Below are 21,770 nucleotides of genomic sequence, written 5' to 3'. Positions count from 1 at the left end.
GCCAGGTGAGCCCCTCCGCATTTTGGCCCATGAAGTCGAGTGCCTTTGCCGGAGGGCGTATGACAGCATGCCACCATCAGTGCAGGCGGAGTTAGCTCGGGACCAGTTCCTGCAGGCCCTGAGCCCTAAAGAGCTCCGCATGCAAACTCAGCTTGCTCGGCCGGCCACACTCAGTGCAGCCCTGGAGCTAGCGTTGGAGAGGGAGATGCTTGCAGGATCCTCTGGGGGCGCTGACGACGCACACGTGGTGAGGGCTGTGTCAGCACCTGTGGAACAGACGGAGACGCCAGCGGGCCTGTGCAGTTTGGTGCAGACAGCTTCGCTGCAGTCGCCTTCCCCTCGGGCTGGCCCACACCGCCGACCTCAGAGCTGCTGGGGATGTGGACAAGTCGGACACCTCATCAGGCAGTGCCCCAAGCTTGCAGCGGTTCAGGGAAACGCCCACGGGCCCGTGTAGGCGGGAGTACATGGGCCTGGGAGAACGACATCCCCACACCACCGCCACCTCCACCCGGTGCGGCCATCACTGTGGGCTGGACCCAGGTTGGCGGCTTTTGCCATGTTCCAGTGACGATTGCGGGGGTGTCCTGTACGGCCCTGCTGGACACGGGATCCAATGCAACGCTGGTCCGACCTGATATTGTCCCAACCGGAGCTGCTGTACAACCGACTAACGTGCAACTTAAGACTGTGACCGGTGATCTGGCCCCAATGAGAGGGAAGGGAGTGTTCCAGTTCAAGGTGGGGGACCTCGGTGTGTCTTATGCTGCCTGGGTGGCTGACGTGCAGGACGCCTGCATCCTTGGGCTGGATTTTTTACGAGCCATTGGTGGTGTACTGGACTTAGGCAAAGGCCTCCTCGTACTCCCTGATGGGAAGAAGGTGCCGCTTATTCCTCCCCCGGTCTGCACAGCATCTGCCGCGGCGTCCACCTCCACCGCAGAGACCCCTGCAGACCCGCCAGCAGAACAGCGAGCGGAGGAGGAGGAGGAGGAGAGGCTCTCAGCAGTGAGGAGTATCTGGTCAAAGAACTGTGAGGGGCTGACTCCACAGCAGCAAGAGAGTCTATGGCAGGTACTAAAAGAGTTTAGTGACATTTTTGCCCTGAAAGAAAGTGATGTTGGCTTGACACACTTGGTAGAGCACGTCATTGAGACCGGGGATGCCCAGCCTATTAAAGTGCGCCCCCGCCGCCTGCCCCTGGCTCATCAGGAGGCTGCAGACAGGGAGCTGTGTGAAATGATGAAGGCGGGCATCATAGAACCATCTGATAGCCCGTGGGCCTCCGCGGTGGTGATGGTGCCTAAGAAAAAAAGTCCTAGGATGCGTTTCTGTGTGGACTACAGACCACTCAACAAAGTGACGAAGAAAGACTCTTACCCCCTTCCCAGGATTGATGAGTCCCTCGACTTAGTAGCCGGGTCCTCCTGGTTTTCCACCCTGGACCTGCGGAGTGGCTACTGGCAGGTGCCACTGTCCCCGGAATCCAGACCGAAGACAGCCTTCTGCACTAACAGGGGACTATGGCAGTTCAAAGTCCTGAGTTTTGGCCTTTGCAACGCTCCTGCGACCTTCGAGAGGCTCATGGACAGTGTGCTGGCTGGCGTCCCACGGCAACGGTGTCTGGTTTACCTGGATGATCTTCTAGTGCACGGGAGCTCCTTTGATGCTGCCCTGGATGCCCTGAGACAAGTGTTGGAGAGGGTGGCGGCTGCAGGCCTGAAGCTGCATCCCGACAAGTGCCACTTCATGAGGAGGGAGGTGGAGTTTCTGGGCCACAAGCTGGGTCGTGAGGGCATCAGCACTTTGGAGGAAAAAATTCACACCATTACCGAGTGGCCCACACCAGCAGACCAGAAACAGCTCAAAAGCTTCCTAGGACTGGCGTCTTATTACAGGAGGTTTGTGAAGGGCTTTTCCTCCATAGCCGCACCACTCTTCCACCTGCTGCAGAAGGACCGTGACTTCATCTGGACCCAGGACTGTCAGCAGGCGTTCGACACCCTCCGCAGATCGCTGACAGAGTCCCCAGTCCTTGCCCCCCCTGACCCCGCCCTGCCTTTTGTCCTGGACACTGACGCAAGTAATGTGGGGCTGGGAGCGGTGTTGTCGCAGGTTGGACCGGAAGGGGAGAAGGTGGTGGCGTACTTCAGCCGGGTCCTGAACAGGAGCGAGCGGCGCTACTGTGTCACACGACGAGAGCTGTTGGCTGTGGTGGCGGGGGTGAGACACTTTAAATACTACCTGTGCGGCACAGCATTTGTTGTCAGAACTGATCATGCTGCCCTTCAGTGGCTGATGTCTTTCAGGGAGCCAGAGGGACAGGTGGCTCGCTGGCTGGAGGAGCTCCAAGCCTTCAATTTCACCGTGGAGCACAGAGCAGGGACGCACCATTCTAACGCAGACGCCCTCTCTCGCCGCCCATGTGCTGCAGCTGGCTGCCGTTACTGTGAGAAGCGAGAGGAAATAGAGCGGGAACTCACGACAATAGACGGAGCAGCACAGCTCGCCTGCAGGGTTCTTCTGGTGGTGGATGCAGCGGAGTGGAGGGCACGGCAGGAACAAGACACAGACCTGCTGCCGGTCCTGCAGTGGCTGGAGAAGGGGGAGCAACCCCTTTGGGATGAGGTCACTGGGTTTTCCATCTGTACCAGGGGGCTGTGGGCCAAGTTTGCAGCTCTCAGGCTGAAGGAGGGGGTGTTGGAGCGTGCCTGGAAGGATCCTGCCACGGGGGAGGAGAGGTGGCAGGTTGTGGTGCCAAGGTCGCTGAGGTCAGCTGTGCTGGGAGCCTGCCATGGGAGCACTGGCTCTGGCCACTTTGGGGTCTCCAAGACTCTTCGCCGCCTCCGCCAGGGCTATTACTGGGGTCAACAGCAGAGGGCGGAGGGATGTGGAGGACTTTTGCCGCAGCTGTGATGCATGTTCCTCACACAAAGGGCCACAAGACCAGTCCCGGGCTCAGCTTCAGCAGCAACCAGCAGGAGCCCCAATGGAGCGAGTAGCTGTGGACGTCATGGGCCCATTTCCTTGCACAGACAGAGGAAACCGCTATGTTCTTGTGGCCATGGACTATTTTACCAAGTGGCCGGAAGCATACGCCATCCCAGATCAGGAGGCTGAGACGGTCGCTGATGTATTAGTGGAGGGGATGTTCAGCCGCTTTGGAACAGCAGAGACCCTCCACAGTGACCAGGGGCGTAACTTTGAGTCCAAGGTATTTGCTGCCATGTGTGAACGCCTTGGGACTAAGAAAACCCGCACCACCCCACTTCACCCCCAAAGCGATGGGCTGGTGGAAAGGTTTAACAGGACGCTGGCCCAGCAGCTAGCCATCCTTACCTCAGAACACCAACGGGACTGGGATTACCATCTTCCCCTTACCCTCATGGCCTACAGGTCGGCAGTGCAGGACTCCACCCAATGTACGCCTGCCCTGCTCATGTTAGGGAGAGAGCTGAGAACTCCTGCAGAGTTGGCTTTTGGGAAACCCCCGGACGCGCCAGAGGCACCACCGGGCCGGGACTACGCAAGGAAGCTGCAGGACCGGCTGGATTCTGCACATTCCTACGCCCGAGAGCAGCTGGCGAAGGCAGGCCTGCGCCAAAAGAGGAATTACGACATCACCACTAAAGGGAGGCACTTCCGTGCTGGGGAGCTGGTGTGGGTCTACAGCCCAAAGAGGAAGAAGGGACGGTGTCCTAAACTGGATAGCAGCTGGGTGGGGCCTTGCAGCGTCCTAGAGCGAGTGGGGGAGGTTGTTTACAGGGTGCAGTTGCCTCCTAGGGGGAGGATAGTAGCGCTGCACAGAGACCGGATGGCCCCCTACAGAGGACAGTCCCTCCCCTCCTTTCCAGAGGGACGTGTACAGAGCGTCCATGACCCTGCTCAGAGGGGCCCCCGACCGGGGCTGCGTTCCCCCCCCTCGGACTCTTCACCCCAAAGCCCCGAAGCTCCGCGTCCTCCTCAGGGGCTCAGGAGGTCAAGGAGGGAACGTAGGCTACCGCCCCGCCTCAGAGACTGTGTCGTTCCCTCGGTGACGAGGAACTTATTGCTGGGGGGGCAGTGTAACGATGGTTAAGTGTTACTGGACAGTGACATGTTGGTTTTCTCTGCACACTGTTGTTGTTCCTTTAAGATTCATGTTTGGTTGGGCTGCAGGAAGTAGTGAGGGTGGTGTACAGGAAGGGGTGGGGGGACCTGGTTGTTCTGTGTGTGTGCCAGGCTGAAGAGAGGTGTAGTTCGAGAGTGCTTCCCCCTGAGTTAACAACCCGCTGGCTTATGTGCCGAATAAACGGACAAACTGAGACCCCAACCGTCTGGTTCTTGTGAACGTTACAATATAAACAAGCTAACTTTTTTTCCACTCGATAAAAGTTAACGTGAGTGTTCTCGGTGGTCAGGAACAAATGTAATCGCATGGCAGGGTGCTGTAAAAGGACCAAACTTCAGCCAGGAGAACAACTGAGATAATCCATCCACAATACGAGGTTAGTCATTCATATACTGCTGCATGGGCTGGGCTGTAGTTACATCCTAAGGTTTTAAAAACTGAGCTTAAATAAATGATTAGTGGTAATAAAAGCCGAGGGAGGTCAACAGTGATCACTGACTGTTTTAGGAGCTTTTTGAGATTAAATAGAAGAAAATACATAACATTAAACATGTTAACAACACAAAAGCCATATTAAACGCAGACTACTTTAGACCCGGAAGTAGGATTCGTCGCGTCATCACTGAACAACCGGATAGCTTACTTACAACTGGGCTCGTCAGGCACTCTTATTGGCTGAAGTAATTATTATATTTAGATGCTTCCAGCTTCCGTTTTTCCTCGATGACAACTCGTACCTTTCCACTCCCCTTTTTCTCCCTCCTCGCTCACAGACACATAACGTGTATGGCAGTCCATTCTCCCTGCAACACGGACTACACTGCCCATGATGCTACATTCTTTAGAGCTATGCTTGTAGCATTCTGCCTGTTAGCTTAGCACAACAACAACAACAACAACGAAAAGGCGCTCTCTCACCCAGGAAACACACAGTCGCAGAGAGAGAGAGAGAGTGTCGCCCTGTAACCATGGCAACCGTAACGCTGCCGCCTGGAACAACAGAACGTAGCTGTCAAACAAAACCCAAACAGTCCTGACCGATGACAAAATGAAACAGGAAAGTACCGCAGTGTAATCCATTCAACAAAGTAACTGTATTCTGAATACCACCTTTTTAAACGGTAACTGTAACGGAATACAGTTACTCATATTTTGTATTTTAAATACGTAACGGCGGTACATGTATTCCGTTACTCCCCAACACTGATGATCGGGAGCTGGTCGTGAGGTGTTAATCGCTTCTCGTTACCCCACGTATACTACACGATGCACGATGAAGGCCAAAATCGGGCCGATCACCAAATCGGTCGCACGACTCAAAAATCGGCTCAAAATGGGCCAAAAATCGCACAGTGTAAGCCCAGCATTAGAGCAGCAATGTTTGTTCGCTCAGAGAAAGAAAAAAAAAGGCTGCAAAAGTACAGGGAGGAATGGGAAAAGGAAAACACCTGGCTGGAAAAGTGCACTATAAAGCGCATTGCACTGTGTGCTGGCGCACTTTTTCCATAGGCATGCTTCTAATGGTGGGCACATGAAGAACACGAGGGGCGTGAAAGCTCGGGGAACCCTTAACCAATTTCTTGTCCACCAGGCCACGGCAGAAGCAGATATGGTATGTAAACACTGGTTTGTTGTTTAAACCCTCTGGTTAAGGTTAATATGGGCATGTGCAGTGAATATCAGCGCTATGTGGCCAGAAGTGTAATAATATAATTTATTTTGTGTAATAAACAACTGCAAGGATAGATGATTACAACAAATAGATCACTAATACATAAAAGTAATACATAGATGAATAATGATGATGAGTTATGATGCGTAATCATGGGAACAAGCGGGTTTACAAACAGGAGCAGCTGATTAGCATTAGAAAAGCTGAAATAATACCTCAGCTGAAGCCAATTGTACTAAATGCACTATACGTGCACTGTTACAAGAATATTTTTCGTTCTATTGCTTTCTATTAATTTATATAATTTTAAGTTAAGCAGGACAGAGTTCTTTTAAAGAAAGATTTACTTATATTCTCAAAAGTTAATTATGACAGGCTTCTGTTTAAGAAAGAGACCTGTTTTACTGTGTTAATGTTGTCATTTTGAGCTAAAAATAAATGGCTAAATGATCATTTGTTTCCCATATGGTCATATCACAAAGAATATGCATCTGCTTAAATCAAGTTCAAGTCAAATGGTTAAAAAATAATTTCACACACAAAAAAAGAGCTACCACACTGGGAAGGGTGAAGGCAACTGGGTTGCCCGGCCCTGGCCACGAGGTGTCCCTTATTTATTTTTCAGGGAGTTGGCAACCCTAGCCTCATATGAGGCCAAAGAGTGCTTATGTATCTATGTATGTATGCTTGCCTTCTTTAACATGCTGTAGCTGGACACTGGCCCTGTGCGAGCGAGCGTCTGCTTGTACATGTGGGCACAGTTGTGTGGAGGAAGTGTGGGATCCATCACTGCTCATTAAAAATAAATAAAAATGGAGTTAAAAAAAAAAGAACTGCACAGCTGGTTATCACTGAAAGTCAATGACATCCCACAGTTTAATATATTTGATGTTACCTTCTATACGGATCATTTACATCCACGTATCTCTGCTGTGACTAACATTAGGTAAATACCATATACATTGTAGCAAGTGGAGAAATAGTAAACCGTCCGTCACATGGTTCATTAGTGACTTTAGACATCATGTGACTAAAGAAACTGAAATCAGACGATGTGTTTGTCATCTGTTACTGTTTCCATCTTTGCCTCCAGTGTTTGTTTGTTTATCCTGTGCTCCCTTTTTCTTATTCTGCACTTTTTTTTGGTCAACTTTATTTATGATTTTCCAATGTGAGAAAAGTACAGAAAAATATAACTCGAATTGAGATTACAAACACTGCCATTGTGAAACCGGTTGTGCCACGCAGTGGCAAACAAGTTGGATGCAGGAAAATGTATAATCTATGGGCACAAACAAAAAATACTACCATGTGAACAAGGCAAAAAAAACAAACAAACACCAAAACCCCACCAAAAAACAAAACAAACAAAAATAGAATAAAATAAATACATAAATAAAAGGGGGCTGCATTGTGCGCAGTTCTTTCCGGCTTGCTACAGATAGTAGGTGGCTTTAAAGAAAGAAAGAGAAAAACCCCCAAACACAGATAAAAGCAGTAATACATCATACTTCAGTAAATGACAACTTCTCCACATATTCAACAAAGGATGACCAGCTTTTGTAGTATTTACTTTGAGACCCTCTCAAACTGTATCTCAAATGCTCTATCTGCAAGCACCTCATCACCTCTCTCACCCACTGAACAAACACTGGCGGACCTGAATCCTTCCAATTAAGAAGAATTAGCCTGCGTGCCAGGAGAGATGAGAAAGCCACTGCATTTATTTGATAAGAAGTTATCCCGTGTTGGTTTGGGAGTACACCAAAGACTGCTGTCATCGGATTGGGATAAATTGTTTTCCCACACACATATGAAAGAGCTTTAAAAACGAATTCCCAGAACCAGACTTAACCAGTTCAAATCAGAGCAGGTCCAGAACATATGGCTCATAGTGGCGGGTGATTGCTTGCACCTCGGACATCTATCATCAGAGGTATTGTATATTTTGGCTAGTTTAGCTTTGGTTAGGTACGCCCGGTGAAGAATTTTAAACTGTATTATACAATGCCGTATACAGATTGAGGATTCATGGATCCTGCTAACACTAAGGTCCAATAGGTCGTCTGGGATCTGGAGGTTTAAGTCCAGCTCCCAGGCGTTCCTGGCTGTGGACACAGAGTCTGCCTTTATATGCTGCAGTGTGCTATATATTTGAGAGATGTGGCCTCTAGCAATAAGTTGAAATTGCAGACAATCCTCAAATGGACAGTCATTAGGTAGACTTGGATATGAAGTGAAGTGTTTAATTGCAAAGCTACGGGCTTGTAAGTATCTAAAGAAGTGAGTCTTTGGGATTCCAAAATCTTTAGATAATGTTTCAAAGGATAAAAATGACCCTTTAACAAACAGATCAGAGAAGCAGATAATTCCTCTGCTGTACCAAACCTTGAACCCTGCATCGCTCAGAGCTGGTAAAAAAGATTTGATGCAACAGGGGAGCAGACACTGAAACCAGACATTGAGAGAGTTCTTAACCACAGGATCTTTAAAATTAACATTGTGACTGACTGGTAGACTTGAACACATTATTGCAACAGGGGATATAGTGAGATGACCGTCTAGCTCCATAGTGGACCAAGGCGGCCCTCTGCCCTCCCTAAAAGCCTGCATCTAGGTGGATATTGTCACAATATTGGCAGCCCAATAATAATACATAAAGTTTGGTAGGGCCAGGCCGCCTTCCGACTTAGAACACTGTAACAGGGATTTACGGACTCTTGGAAGGTTTTTGTTGTTATTCTGCACTTTTAACACCCCTCTGGTGCTCTTTCTGTTGTTTTGAATGTTCTTCTACTGTTTTATCCTCTTCGAGAGTCTGTATTCGTATTGTTCTTAATCGTTAATTTAAAAAAGGGTTATCCTAAAAAACCCTACAAATAAAGTTTGAAAAAAAAAAACCGAGGGGAGGGAGGGGTCATGTGACCTGCCGCTGTCATATGACCTGCTGTTTTCCTTCACCGTGGTGTGTCCAATTTATTTGCAGAGCAGGAGCCCAGGTGAAGCAGGTGGACGCGTAGAGAAGAGGTGAGTGAAAGAGGAAGGTCTCCATTCAGAGGTCCGTTTGGATTCTGTCTGATTTAAGACGTTAAAGTTGATGCTGCGCGTGATAGTCCCCGTTTCCGGGTTTAAAATGTGTGTGTGTGTGTGTGTGTGTGTGTGTGAGAGAGTATCAGGGCGCGCACACACACTGCCTTCTGTTTCATGACAGTTAACGAGTACTCTGAGAAACTGATCGCTTTCTGATCGATAATCGAGCTGATTGTGAGTCGAAAACGTTTCGTGTTGAAACTGAAACCCGTTTCCGGTCGCTGAACAGTTATTCTGACACGAACTGCGTGTTTCTGCCAAACTCCGTTCAAAAAACTGCAAATGTAAATTTTCTTGGCGCATGCTCAGTCACGTCCGAAAGTAAAACGTCCAGATGAACAGAATCAACTTTTCAACCAAATCGTAACTTTTCGTTCATTCAGCGGGAAAGTAATCACGTGACTTCTGATCGATCCCCAATCAGAAAGTCTCGTGATCAGTCCGCGAACACAAACCTCACTTCCTGCTGAAATCACGTGTTTCGTGGCCGTCAGAGGAACCCACCAGTCTTCATTTAAATTTCTGCCTAATTTAACGTGTGCGTGTGAGATCCTGCTGTGCTGTGTTTTACAGGTTTACCTCAGAGAACGGGTGAACTTTGAACTTTGCGTTTTAAGTTCGCTTTCTTAAAATCAGGGTTGGATGTAATAAAACTGAGTGATGAAAAACCCTTTTAAAACTTTAACATCATCACTGAGGTTTAATTTCTAGTTTGTTTCCTTTCTGAAAGGCTGATGCTGAGGACAGCCTCCTGCTTTTTTTTTTTATTTAGTTTTACTTTCTTTTTGTTTTGTTTGGATTTTTTAGGGTTATTTATTTTATTTTCTGGCAGGGCTCCGACAGCTCTGTGAAATCACATTTGATCAGTTTTGTTTCTGGTGATCTGTCCGTGATAACCTGCTCAAAGTCAGTAAAACTGACAGTAGAGCTAATCAGTAACGTCCTGCAGGAGAGATGACATCATTTGTGCTGTGTGTCATGTGATCGTGTGACAAAAGTGAAAGGAACACGTGGACGTCAGCTGCTGGACGTTACCTCAGTATTATAAAGGTGAAATCTCAGGAGGAGCATTTTTATTGGATGTTTTTACTTCCTATCTGCTATCAGATGCAGCTGCTGCTGTTGTCATGTTACTTCCTGTCCGCATGGCTCGGCGTGGAAGCGGCCCCAGCGGCCGACGAGATCACGTACCTGCCAGGTCTGCAGAAACAGCCGAGCTTCAAGCAGTACTCTGGATACCTGAGTGTGGCTGACGGCAAACACCTGCACTACTGGTCAGTACCTGAGACACGCCTGAAGACACGCCTCACCTGACCGTCAGCTGACCACTTCTTCTGTTCTCAGGTTCGTTGAGTCGCAGAACAAACCGTCCTCGGACCCGCTGGTGCTGTGGCTGAATGGTGGCCCCGGCTGCAGCTCGCTGGACGGACTGCTGACCGAACATGGACCCTTCCTGGTAGGTGAACTCTGCCCACCTGACCCCTACAGGTATACTGTGACTCCACACCTGACCTCTGACCTTTTGTCATTTCAGATCCAGAGCGACGGTGCGACGCTGGAGTACAACCCGTATGCCTGGAACAAGGTATGCTGTCATGTGACTTTTGTTGAGGTCGCACGGCTGAGGTCAAAGCTGATTGGTCGACTATCTGTGTGCAGATTACCAACATGTTGTACCTGGAGTCCCCAGTAGGAGTCGGCTTCTCTTATTCGGACGATCAGAAATACGCCACCAATGACACAGAGGTCAGTGACCCTCAGTGACTCAGCTGCCGGTTGGCTGCCCGGAGGTCAGGTGTTCAGCTTTTTCTTTTTCTTTGCAGGTGTCAATGAACAACTACCTGGCCCTGAAGGAGTTCTTCCGCCTGTTTCCAGAGTACAGCAAGAATGAGCTCTTCCTGACCGGAGAGAGCTACGGAGGAATCTACATCCCCACGCTCGCTGAGAGAGTGATGGAGGACGCCAGCCTCAACCTGCAGGTAATGACGCACCTGACACACAGCAGGTAACAGTTCTGAAGTTAACTTCAGTAACTGCTTCCTCCAAACCATCAACGTGTCTTTTAGACCCCATTCCTACAAAACTGCTCAAAGAAGTCCTGCCATTAATTAATGCTTCGATCTTAAATATGATCAACCTATCTCTAATAATCAGCTATGTACCACAGGCCTTCAAGCTGGCTGTAGTTAAACCTTTACTCAAAAAGCATCTCTAGACCCAGCAGTCTTAGCTAATTATAGGCCAATCTCCAACCTTCCTTCATATCAAACATCCTTGAAAGAGTAGTTGTCAAACAGCTAACAGATCATCTGCAGAGGTTTATTTGAAGAGTTTCAGTCAGGTTTCAGAGCTCATCACAGCACAGAAACAGCTTTAGTGAAGGTTACAAATGATCTTCTTATGGCCTCTGACAGTGGACTCATCTCTGTGCTTGTCCTGCTAGACCTCAGTGCAGCGTTCGATACTGTCGACCATAATATCCTATTAGAGCGATTAGAACATGCTGTAGGTATTACAGGTACTGTGCTGCAGTGGTTTGTATCATACCTGATGCACCTGTGAAAATGGCTTTCCAAAGACTGCACAGCGTTACTGCTTCCACTGGGGGGGGGCGGGAAATGGGGGGGGGAAAAAAAAAAAGTGCGCGCGTGCGTGTGCGCGCGTGCGTGTGCGCGCGTGCGTGCGAGCTCTGAGGTTTGAAATGAGCTTCTGTGCAGTGTGGGTTAGAGACATGTCACTGGAGAGCAACTCGGAGTAGAGCTGCTACCTCCACATGAAAACGAGGCAGGCGAGGTGATGCGGACCCAGGACACGATGGAGAGATCACTCTCTCGGCTGGTCTTTGAACGCCTCAATGTTGCTCAGGTGGGTTGGAGGAGGTGGCCAAGGTGTGGGAGGTCTGGGCTTCTCTGCTCAGGCTGCTGCTCCAAACCTGGATAAAGCCTCCACCTTTCCATTCAGTGTTATTATTGTTATTAGTAGCAGTCTTCTTTACAGATCACAGAAAAACTCACTCAAAGCATTAAAAAGATCTGTTCTTACCTGAGTTTGTGGTGACACTGTTCACTTTGAACGTGCTTCCTGTGGTGACATCATTAGAAAACACTGCAGACAGGTGTACCTGTGACGTGCTGCTTTTAGACCATGTGATCAATGGGTGTCCCACCTGAGCTGCAGACAGGTGTACCTGTGGTAAAAACAGGCGTGTCATATTCAGGCTGTGGAAACATCAGCAGCCTCCTCATGCCTGCCTCACCCGACTCACCTGTGGTGCAGGGCATCGCCGTGGGGAATGGAATGTCGAGCTACGAGATGAACGACAACTCTCTGGTGTACTTCGCCTACTACCACGGCCTGCTTGGCAGCCACCTGTGGGCGGAGCTTCAGACCTACTGCTGCAGCAACGGGAAATGCAACTTCTATGACAACCCGAACCAGAACTGCATGGACAGCGTGAGTACGACCCGGTTCACCTGCGGTGCACCCGACGTCTACCTGTAGGCTCTCTGGTTTTATGTCTCAGGTGTTGCCCGTTTCCTCTGCAGGTGGGGGAGGTTCAGACCATCGTCTACAGTTCAGGTTTGAACATATACAACCTGTACGCTTCCTGCCCAGGTGGAGTCCCGCAGAGACTCAGGTGAGCTGTGGCCTTTTAACGTTCGGCCTGTGATCTTTTTTTTGTCCGTGAGCTCACCTGCAGCACGTATGGCGCTCAAACAGGTGTGTTCCTGTTTGTTGTCAGTGTCGAGCGAGGCCAGCTGGTGATCCGAGATCTGGGAAACTCGTTCATTCACCATCAGTGGAACCGGCTGTGGATGCAGGTGAGTTCAGGTCACCCGATGATCCAAACAGTATCTATAAAGCGCTCACCTGAACAGGTGGTTCTCTCACTTTAGAAAGTCAAAAGTCTGGCGGCGCTGCTCCCGTCTGTCCGCCTGGACCCCCCCTGCACCAACTCCACCCCTTCCAACCTGTACCTGAACAACCCGCTGGTCAGAAAAGCCCTCCACATCAGCCCCAAAGCTCTGGACTGGGTCATCTGCAGGTAACACAGGCACACACTTGACCTCTGTTTCACCTGTCCACCTCACCTGTGCTGACTCACTGACTCTCCGCTCTGCGCTCGCAGCTCTGAGGTGAACCGGAACTACGGTCGGCTCTACATGGATGTCAGGAAACAGTACCTGAAGCTGCTCGGCGCTCTAGTCAGTGAAGCTCCGCCCATTTTTTAAATTAATTAATTAATTTATTTTTAATTTAAATTTTCCCCCAGTGTAAATGTTTCCAGCCTTTAACAGGACTCACCTGTTTCACCTGTCTAATATGGACTGGAAGGTGTTGACGGTTGTGTTCTCTGTGCAGAAGTATCGCATCCTCGTGTATAATGGCGACGTGGACATGGCGTGCAACTTCATGGGCGACGAGTGGTTTGTGGAGTCTCTGCAGCAGCAGGTGGAGTTCAGATCTTATTGAGTTTTCCTCCGCAAAGTAACCTGATCTATAAGCTGACTCTCAGGTGTGCTTACCTGTGTCTCAGGTGCAAGTCCAGAGGCGTCCGTGGATCTACGAAGATGTGGACGGTCAGCAAGTCGGCGGCTTCGTCAAAGAATTTGATAACATTGTCTTCCTCACCGTGAAGGTAAACGCCACCATCATCATCCTCACTGACTGTGTGATGTCATGTTTTGGGGCGGGGTTCTGTTTCAAGTCAGCTGTTTTCTTTCATCATCGGACCACTTAAGGTTTCTACAGTATCTTTATTTATGAAGAAGAAACAAACAAAAATGTCTCGTTTGGTGTAAATCTGCTTTAATATTTCAGTTTGTTTTTAAACGTCGTCAAATCAAATTGTCTTTGTAAATGAAGAAAATGGCACATGGTAAGTGTAGTCTGACACTTACTGCACTTCACAGAAAAGCCACCAGATGGCAGAAACGGCCAGCGTTTCCTCCGCCTCGGGGCGTTTCCTCCGCCTCGGGGCGTTTCCTCCGCCTCGGGGCGTTTCCTCCGCCTCGGGGCGTTTCCTCCGCCTCGGGGCGTTTCCGTGTGAACACCTCAAGCCTGATTTGTGGCGACTGTTCTGACCTGTGCCGCTGTCTTCCCACAGGGTTCAGGTCACATGGTTCCAACAGACAAACCAGCTGCTGCCTTCACCATGTTCACCAGATTCATCAAGAAGCTGCCCTACTGACCTCTGACCCCTGACCTGTCAGGCTTCTAATCTGATTTATTTTTCTCACACTGTCAACAAATCATCACGTCTCTCCTCTGTGTTGCTTTGCAACCACGTTCCAGACCTCAGCCAATCATGTCACTCCTCTGGACCAGCTTGTCACCTGGTCATCTTCTTGGTTGCCATGGAAACGAGCACTGCCACCACTCTTTTCTTTTTATTGTAAATGAGAAAGTTGCTGCTTGTTTGATTTAAAGGGAAATAAAAACTGATTTTTAACGAGCTTCGTCTCTCATGTCGTCTCTAAATGGCGTCCAGCATCTCCCAGCGCACGCAGGACACCCTGACTGCTGTGACCAAAAATTTCCCACGTGTGGGACTAATAAAGGTTCATCTTATGTTTAACTGGACAGACTCCACCCCCTTCCACCACCATCTTGGGTCCTCTGCAGCGTGACATGAGCTGCACATCGAGCAGCCTGTTAAACATGCAGACGTTTTTCCAGTTTGAAGAAGAAAAACTGAGAATGCACAAAATCATAAAACATCTTTTGTCTCGTTTCCTCTGTCACCTCCAGCTCCACCTGTTTCCTTTTTATGTACAAACGGGGGCGTGGCCGAGTGCAGGTAGAGCCTGTCTTTAGTGAGAACAAACAATTTCTCAGTGATTTTTGTAATAATGCTGCAGTACTGTATTTGATCAGCGGCAGGAACTCTCTGAGAACACGACTGTGTGACACCTGGATCCAAAGGCACAGAGGAAACGTGGAGCTGTTTAAATGTGTAGAGTAGAATATATAAGAAAGTCTGCGCCCTGTTTGACCAGCAAGGGGCAGACTGAACTCAGAGGCTGTCCAACAGTCAAAACAGGTGAGCTGTTTCTAAAAGGCTGAACCATCAGGGTTCCTGCAGTGTCCTCACAGGCTCAGTGATTCTGCCTGTAAACATGAGGTCGCTGGCTTATTTTGATATGCATGTATTTATCTTACACATAAAACAAATGTTTGTCATAATTTTGGTTAAATGTAAAGTTCAGGTTTAAATAATTCAGGGTAATAATAATAATCAATTTTATTTATGAGCGCCTTTCAAGTCACCCAAGGACACTTTACAATAAGAAGACAATGGCAAGATAAGAACAATAAAACAAAGCACAAGATAAAACAAACAGTGGATTCACAGTGAATATGCAGATTTGAACAGATGAGTTTTGAGTTGGTTGGTGTTCAATGTGTCTGATGATTAGCGCTGAGCTTTTCCTTGTGTTGACATGATCCTGCTGTTTATAAGAATTTCCTTTTGCTCTCTCACCTGATGGACTTTACATCTTGTCTTTAGCAGTGTGACAAACCAAATCAGGCTCTTTGAAGATGTGGACTAAAGTTATTTGACATCATTCTGTCGCTGCGGCTGTTGGCGGTGTGGTGGCGGAGGCTAGTGTGTCTCAGACTGCAGATGAATCAAGGAGCTGAAGGAGGAACGAGTGCCCTGCAGGCATGCATGATTTTATATGAGCTCTTCTCCACAGGCATGAAATCTAACAGGACACCATGGTGAGCACCACGAGTGTGACGGTAATTTAGGGACTTTTTTTATGAAGCCATCAGACACACGGTCTTCCTGCATGTCCATGTTGTTATTAAATCTGTGTGGGAATCCCTCAGTTTATCACGCAGGCCTCTGTGATTGTCCTGATCCCCTCGCTTGTTTATTTAGTTTTTTAAAAGTAGGTGATTCACCACCACCATCATCATCATCATCATCATCATCATCATCAATGGAGAAACAATAATGGGTAAAGACAGTCCTATTGGTGCATCATTTATATCTCAGGGCTTAAAGACAGAACGATCCAGGACAGCGTTCATGTTGCAGATGCCTACAAGCTGTGGTTGTAGCACTTCAGCATCTAGCAGAGCAGCGAGTGTTACCGGCACCAGACCTAGGGGAATCTGGACCGGCAGCAAGCGGCACACGAGCACTGCGTAGCCAAATATGAGCAAACTGTGGATTAATAGCGAGGACACCGAAGTTAGCGTCTTGCTCAGGCCGGAGCTCATTTATTTCTGAGCTGCGCGTGCACAGAGCCTATAGCTAGAGTTTCTCTGGTAGTTCCACAGCAGTGCGAGAGCACCATCTACTGGCATAATGAAATATAACCATGGTCTGGCACACATAACAATGTCAAAATAAGTCACAATAATAAACAAAAAATAAGGGGGTAATTGGTTTTCTTACAAAAATAAACATGTAGCTTTTTCAACCTGCTACACGAGCATAGAGACGGTAATGACTTTGTGTCAGGCAGTTTCAAATGCAGCATTTCAGCAAACACAAAAACTGTTTGAAAATGCAGCGCCTGGACCTTCAGCGAGCAGACTCGCTGTATTTCCAAAGTTCACTCAGAGGAACATGACAGGAGAGCAGGAACAGAGGTCAGGGTTAAAGCATTGCTCTTAGTGACTTTATAGATTGCATGTGATATCGTCAGATACTGATACTGTATGATGTGAAGTATTTGTGAAACTTCCTGCAGAACAGAATAAACAGACGTACGCTAACTTTGTGTTACTCAAAGCTTCAGTGCTCTCAGGCTCGCTCGTCTCCACTCATCCAGCACCGTGTCATCGGTTTGTTACGCCATACGACACATTCAACCACACTGCTGACCTACCACTGAAAATCTGCTAGAGCTCTCAATATAAATGATTATATCAAACTGATAGTTCCCCCACATTTAATCCGACACTGAACTTTGACCTCATTTTCTGTTCAGGTGTGGAGTCAAAGTAAAACAGAGGTTTATATACCCATGTCTATTTAATAGAATAGAATAGAATAGAATAGCCCTTTATTGTCATTGGGCATGTACAGTGAAAGTGTGGGTGCTCCACACCAGCTGTGCCACAATAAAATATAAATAGTAGACAGCAGGAATAAATACAAAAATCAGAGAAAGGCACACAACAGAGAACAGTTTGCAAAGAGCTAGTCCAAAAGGACTTTGTCTGAATACAGTCTTTGTGTGAGTGTCCTGAGTGATGAGGGTCACTCTGACCATGGCTCAGAGTGGTGAGGTGGGTTGGCAGGGCGGGGTGTAGGGGTCACCTGTGATGGCCCTGGTTTACCTGAGACAGGTCGATCTGGCGATGGGGTGGGAGGGGACGATGATGGGGCTCTCCGCTAAAGTCTGCCAGTATAAATGTCTCTGACGGGGGTTAGTGAGGTGCCAATTGCCTGCTCTGCTGCCCTCACCGCCTGCTGCAGTTTCCTCTGCTCCTCCACAGTACAGCAGTTGAACCAGAGTGTGCAGCGATAGGTCAGACGGCTCTCAATGGTGGAGCGGTAGAAGTTAATTAGCAGTCTCTGAGGTAATTGGGCCTGACGCAGTTTCCTGAGGAAGTACAGCCTTTGTTGCGCTTTTACTTCCTGGTGGGAAATGTTTGCGGACCAGGTAAGGTCGGCCGGGATGTGGACTCTGAGGAACTCAAAGCTTTCTTCATTGCATTAAATCTGACGGTCTATGTTCTAACTTTGTTACAACGGAGTGCCACAAGGCTCTGTATTAGGTCCCCTTCTATTTATCATTTACATAAACAATCTTGGGCTAAATGTGCCAGATGCAAACTTGCACTTCCATGCTGATGACACAGTTATTTACAGCTGTGGTTCAACTCTTGTCCAAGCCATTGACTCCTTGCAGAAAGCCTTGTTTTCTGTCCAGCACTCATTACTTCAGCTTAAATGTGTTCTCAGCGCAGACAAAACAAAGCTCATGTTGTTTTCTAAATCAAGGAAATGGGCCCAAACAATCCCATCAGTAAAAACTCTTGAGGGTAATAAAACAATGTTGGTTCACACGTATAAATATCTGGGAATCTTAAATCATGACTCGCTCAACTTCAAACCACATGTGGAGAATCTGAAGTTAAAACTGAGATTGCATTTTCAAAATGAGTTGTGTTTCTCTTTTAATACAAAGAAGCGGCTTGTTGCTGCAACATTTTTGCCTGTGGTGGATTATGGAGATATTCTATATATGAATGCTTCTGCTCAGTGTCTTCAAACGGTTGATACTGTGTATCGCGCTTCTCTGAGGTTTATCACTAACCCTGAATCTCAGACTCATCACTGTGAGTTATACTCTCAGGTAGGACGGCCTGCTCTGGAAAGTCAGAGGAACTATATATATATATATATATAACACCCAGCACGCCCCTGCAGACGGTTTATCCTTCAAGCTCGGGTCCTCTACCAGAGGCCTGGGAGCTTGAGGGTCCTGCGCAGTATCTTAGCTGTTCCCAGGACTGCGCTCTTCTGGACAGAGATCTCCGATGTTGTTCCCGGGATCTGCTGGAGCCACTCGCCTAGCTTGGGAGTCACCGCACCTCCTACACAGCACCCATGCTATCTTGCATAGATAGAGCGCTTTAGGTTGAAGTTGTAAAATGTTGCTTTTTTTCTTTCTTTCTTTCTTTCTTTCTTTCTTTCTTTGGGTTTTTGTTTGTTGGTCATAAAGTGCGGTTATATATATATATATATATATATATATATATATATATATATATATATATATATATATATATATATATATATATATATATATATATATATATATATATATATAAAAAGATCCGGGCCATCAACACATACGCCCTGCCCGTGATCAGGTACCCTGCTGGGGTAATAGGCTGGCCAAAGGAGGAGATAGAAGCCACTGACATAAAGACAAGAAAGCTCCTGACCATGCATGGAGGGTTTCACCCCAAGTCCAGCACCCTGAGGCTGTACGCTAAGCGGAAGGAAGGGGGCCGGGGACTGGTGAGTGTCAGCACCACAGTCCAGGATGAGACAAGGAACATCCAAGAATACATTGGGAAGATGGCCCCAACTGACCGAGTGCTCAGTGAATACCTCAGGCAGCAGAAACCCAAGAAAGAGGAGGGAGACGAGGAACCATCATGGAAGGACAGGCCCCTGCACGGTATGTACCACCGGCAGATAGAGGAGGTGGCTGATATCCAGAAATCCTACCAGTGGCTGGACAAAGCTGGACTGAAAGACAGCACAGAGGCACTAATCATGGCAGCACAAGAACAAGCTCTGAGTACAAGATCCATAGAGGCTGGGGTCTATCACACCAGGCAAGACCCCAGGTGCAGGCTGTGTAAAGATGCCCCAGAGACTATCCAGCACATAACAGCAGGGTGCAAGATGCTAGCAGGCAAGGCATACATGGAACGCCATAACCAAGTGGCCGGCATAGTGTACAGGAACATCTGTGCCGAGTATAACCTAGAAGTCCCGAGGTCAAAATGGGAGATGCCCCCAAGGGTGGTGGAGAATGACCGAGCTAAGATCCTGTGGGACTTCCAGATACAGACGGACAAAATGGTGGTGGCTAACCAACCGGACATAGTGGTGGTAGACAAACAGAAGAAGACGGCCGTAGTGATCGATGTAGCGGTTCCGAATGACAGCAATATCAGGAAGAAGGAACACGAGAAGCTGGAGAAATACCAAGGGCTCAGAGAAGAGCTCGAGAGGATGTGGAGGGTGAAGGTAACGGTGGTCCCCGTGGTAATCGGAGCACTAGGTGCGGTGACTCCCAAGCTAGGCGAGTGGCTCCAGCAGATCCCGGGAAAAACATTGGAGATCTCTGTCCAGAAGAGCGCAGTCCTGGGAACAGCTAAGATACTGCGCAGGACCCTCAAGCTCCCAGGCCTCTGGTAGAGGACCCGAGCTTGAAGGATAAACCGCCCGCAGGGGCGTGCTGGGTGTTTTATATATATATGTATGTGTGTATATATATATATATATATATATATATATATATATATATATACATACATACATACATACATATATATGAGAATATAAAAGGGTTGCTGCCTTCTTATATATGTTCTCTGCTTGCAATGAAACGTGCTGGTCGGTATCCTCTTCGTCCGCATGGTTACTTGTTGCTTTCTGTTCCATTTGCCCGAACTGAATTTGGTAAAAGACCTTTTGTCCATTTAGCACCCTCGGCTTGGAACAAACTGCAGAACGACAGGAAAATGACTGAATTCATTTCATTAAGTGCTTTTAAATCTAAACTAAGAATCCTTGAGGGCAAGTCCATAACATGCAACTGTTTCAATTAGAGTAATTTTCATTTAAACAGAATTTTAAATTTTTACTAGAATTTTATTGAATTTTATTTTATTTATTTATTTTTTCATTAATTTTTGCAGGTGTGTTTTTGCTGCCTGTCTTTAATTGAGTAATTTCTGTAACTGTGAGACACTTGCTGCTGCCTATCTTGGCCAGGTCTTCCTCGAAAAAGAGGTTTTTAATCTCAATGGGATCTTCCTGGTTAAATTGACTATGTGCACGTTAGCATATGTTACTTCCGGTGCGGAAACTCCTGTGGGGAGCTTTGTTTCCGGTGTCCTATTCGCGCCTGGTTTACGGTCCAAAACAAGTTAAGCAAATGAATGAATCAAGCGGCGATTTACATTTCTATAGATGTCTCAGGCATTTACCCAACATATCTGTAAATGATGTTCATCGACTTGTCAATATTTTTCCCTGCGCCTCAGAGCAAAAGAGAAAATGGATTCAGATGTTATATGTCTCAGCTGTCCCTCGTTTATCGCAGGTGTTATGTTCTAAAAATAACCAGCGAGAGGTGAAATCAAGCAGCCAATTTTATTTTTTGACGGTGCAAAACGTTTCGTGGACATCGTGGACATACAGCACTGCACTTCAGTCACACTGCTAGCATCGATGCAGCGATTCTGTACTGTACAGGAGAGACGTCACGGAGGAGATCGTCTGCAGCGATCAGGACGCAGGACACAATGTGACGTAAAAAAATAAAAAGCGTAAACTTGCACTAAAAAATCTGCGAAACAGCAAGGTGAAAGGTGAACCGCGTTATAGCGAGGGACCGCTGTAATTTTGAAGGTAAGTCACAACATACCCTTTGTACATACTAATGTATAGAAACCGTTACCAGCAATCATTCATTTTTGTGTGGCTTTTTCTCACGGTTTGTTAACATGCTGTGTAGGTGTGTACTTGATGAGCTGATCTCGACATAACGGGAAACATCTGGTTTGACTGTTCTTCAGCTGTAGTTTGAATGCTGAACATTTGCCTGTTTGAATCATGAGACCAGTCACTATACAGAGATGTGCTTCTGAGTGTGGACGATGTGTCTTCTGCTGCAGTAATGCAGTTCAGCTTGTGTTGAGTGATGTAAACAACTGATCGATCTAAACGCTTTAAACGTCAAAATTGATCATTGGATTTTTTATGACACAGCAGCGGTGAGTGTTCCCACCTTCTGCTCTTTGTAACTTAACGCCATCTTTCTGTTTTCGAGTTTTGGACATGGTTTTGGAGGATATCTTCACAGTAGCGATTGACCGCAAAGTAAAGCTACCGGAAATGTACAACCCCACATCCGGTCTCAAACCAGGAAGTTAGCATTTTCTCGTGCACAGGGTCAATAAAGGTTAATAAATAAATAAATAAATACCCTTTCTACCTCCTCTTCATCAATGTAGAGGGCGGACATCGCTTTCAGCTATTTATTAATAAGTGACTTTTATGTATATGTATATATTGTGCTATTCTTAGTTAGTGTATTGTCTGTCTTGTTAATGTTTGTTTATAATGGAGCACTGTAATAAAAAATTATTTCCCCCAGGGATCAATAAAGTATTCTGATTCTG

The 21,770-nt window shown here is 47.4% G+C and overlaps 1 protein-coding gene across 1 annotated transcript; it reads left to right on the top strand.

Annotated features, from left to right (window-relative positions):
• Window positions 1–8,680: 8,680 nt before the first annotated feature.
• On the top strand, window positions 8,681–14,328 carry ctsa (cathepsin A). Its single transcript, XM_082532331.1, has 14 exons — window positions 8,681–8,810; window positions 9,981–10,147; window positions 10,218–10,329; window positions 10,408–10,458; window positions 10,533–10,619; window positions 10,697–10,852; window positions 12,150–12,326; window positions 12,419–12,510; window positions 12,616–12,694; window positions 12,770–12,918; window positions 13,003–13,078; window positions 13,236–13,325; window positions 13,411–13,512; window positions 13,981–14,328. The coding sequence occupies exons 2-14, from the start codon at window positions 9,981–9,983 to the stop codon at window positions 14,062–14,064; spliced, it is 1,422 nt and encodes a 473-aa protein (XP_082388457.1). The 5' UTR covers window positions 8,681–8,810; the 3' UTR covers window positions 14,065–14,328.
• Window positions 14,329–21,770: the final 7,442 nt, after the last annotated feature.

The sequence above is a fragment of the Aulonocara stuartgranti genome, assembly GCF_965226115.1.
Source record: "Aulonocara stuartgranti genome assembly, chromosome: 5".
Lineage (NCBI taxonomy): Eukaryota > Metazoa > Chordata > Actinopteri > Cichliformes > Cichlidae > Aulonocara > Aulonocara stuartgranti.
Note: the sequence above shows the minus strand (reverse complement) of the source record. Positions and strands in the feature narration are given on the sequence as shown.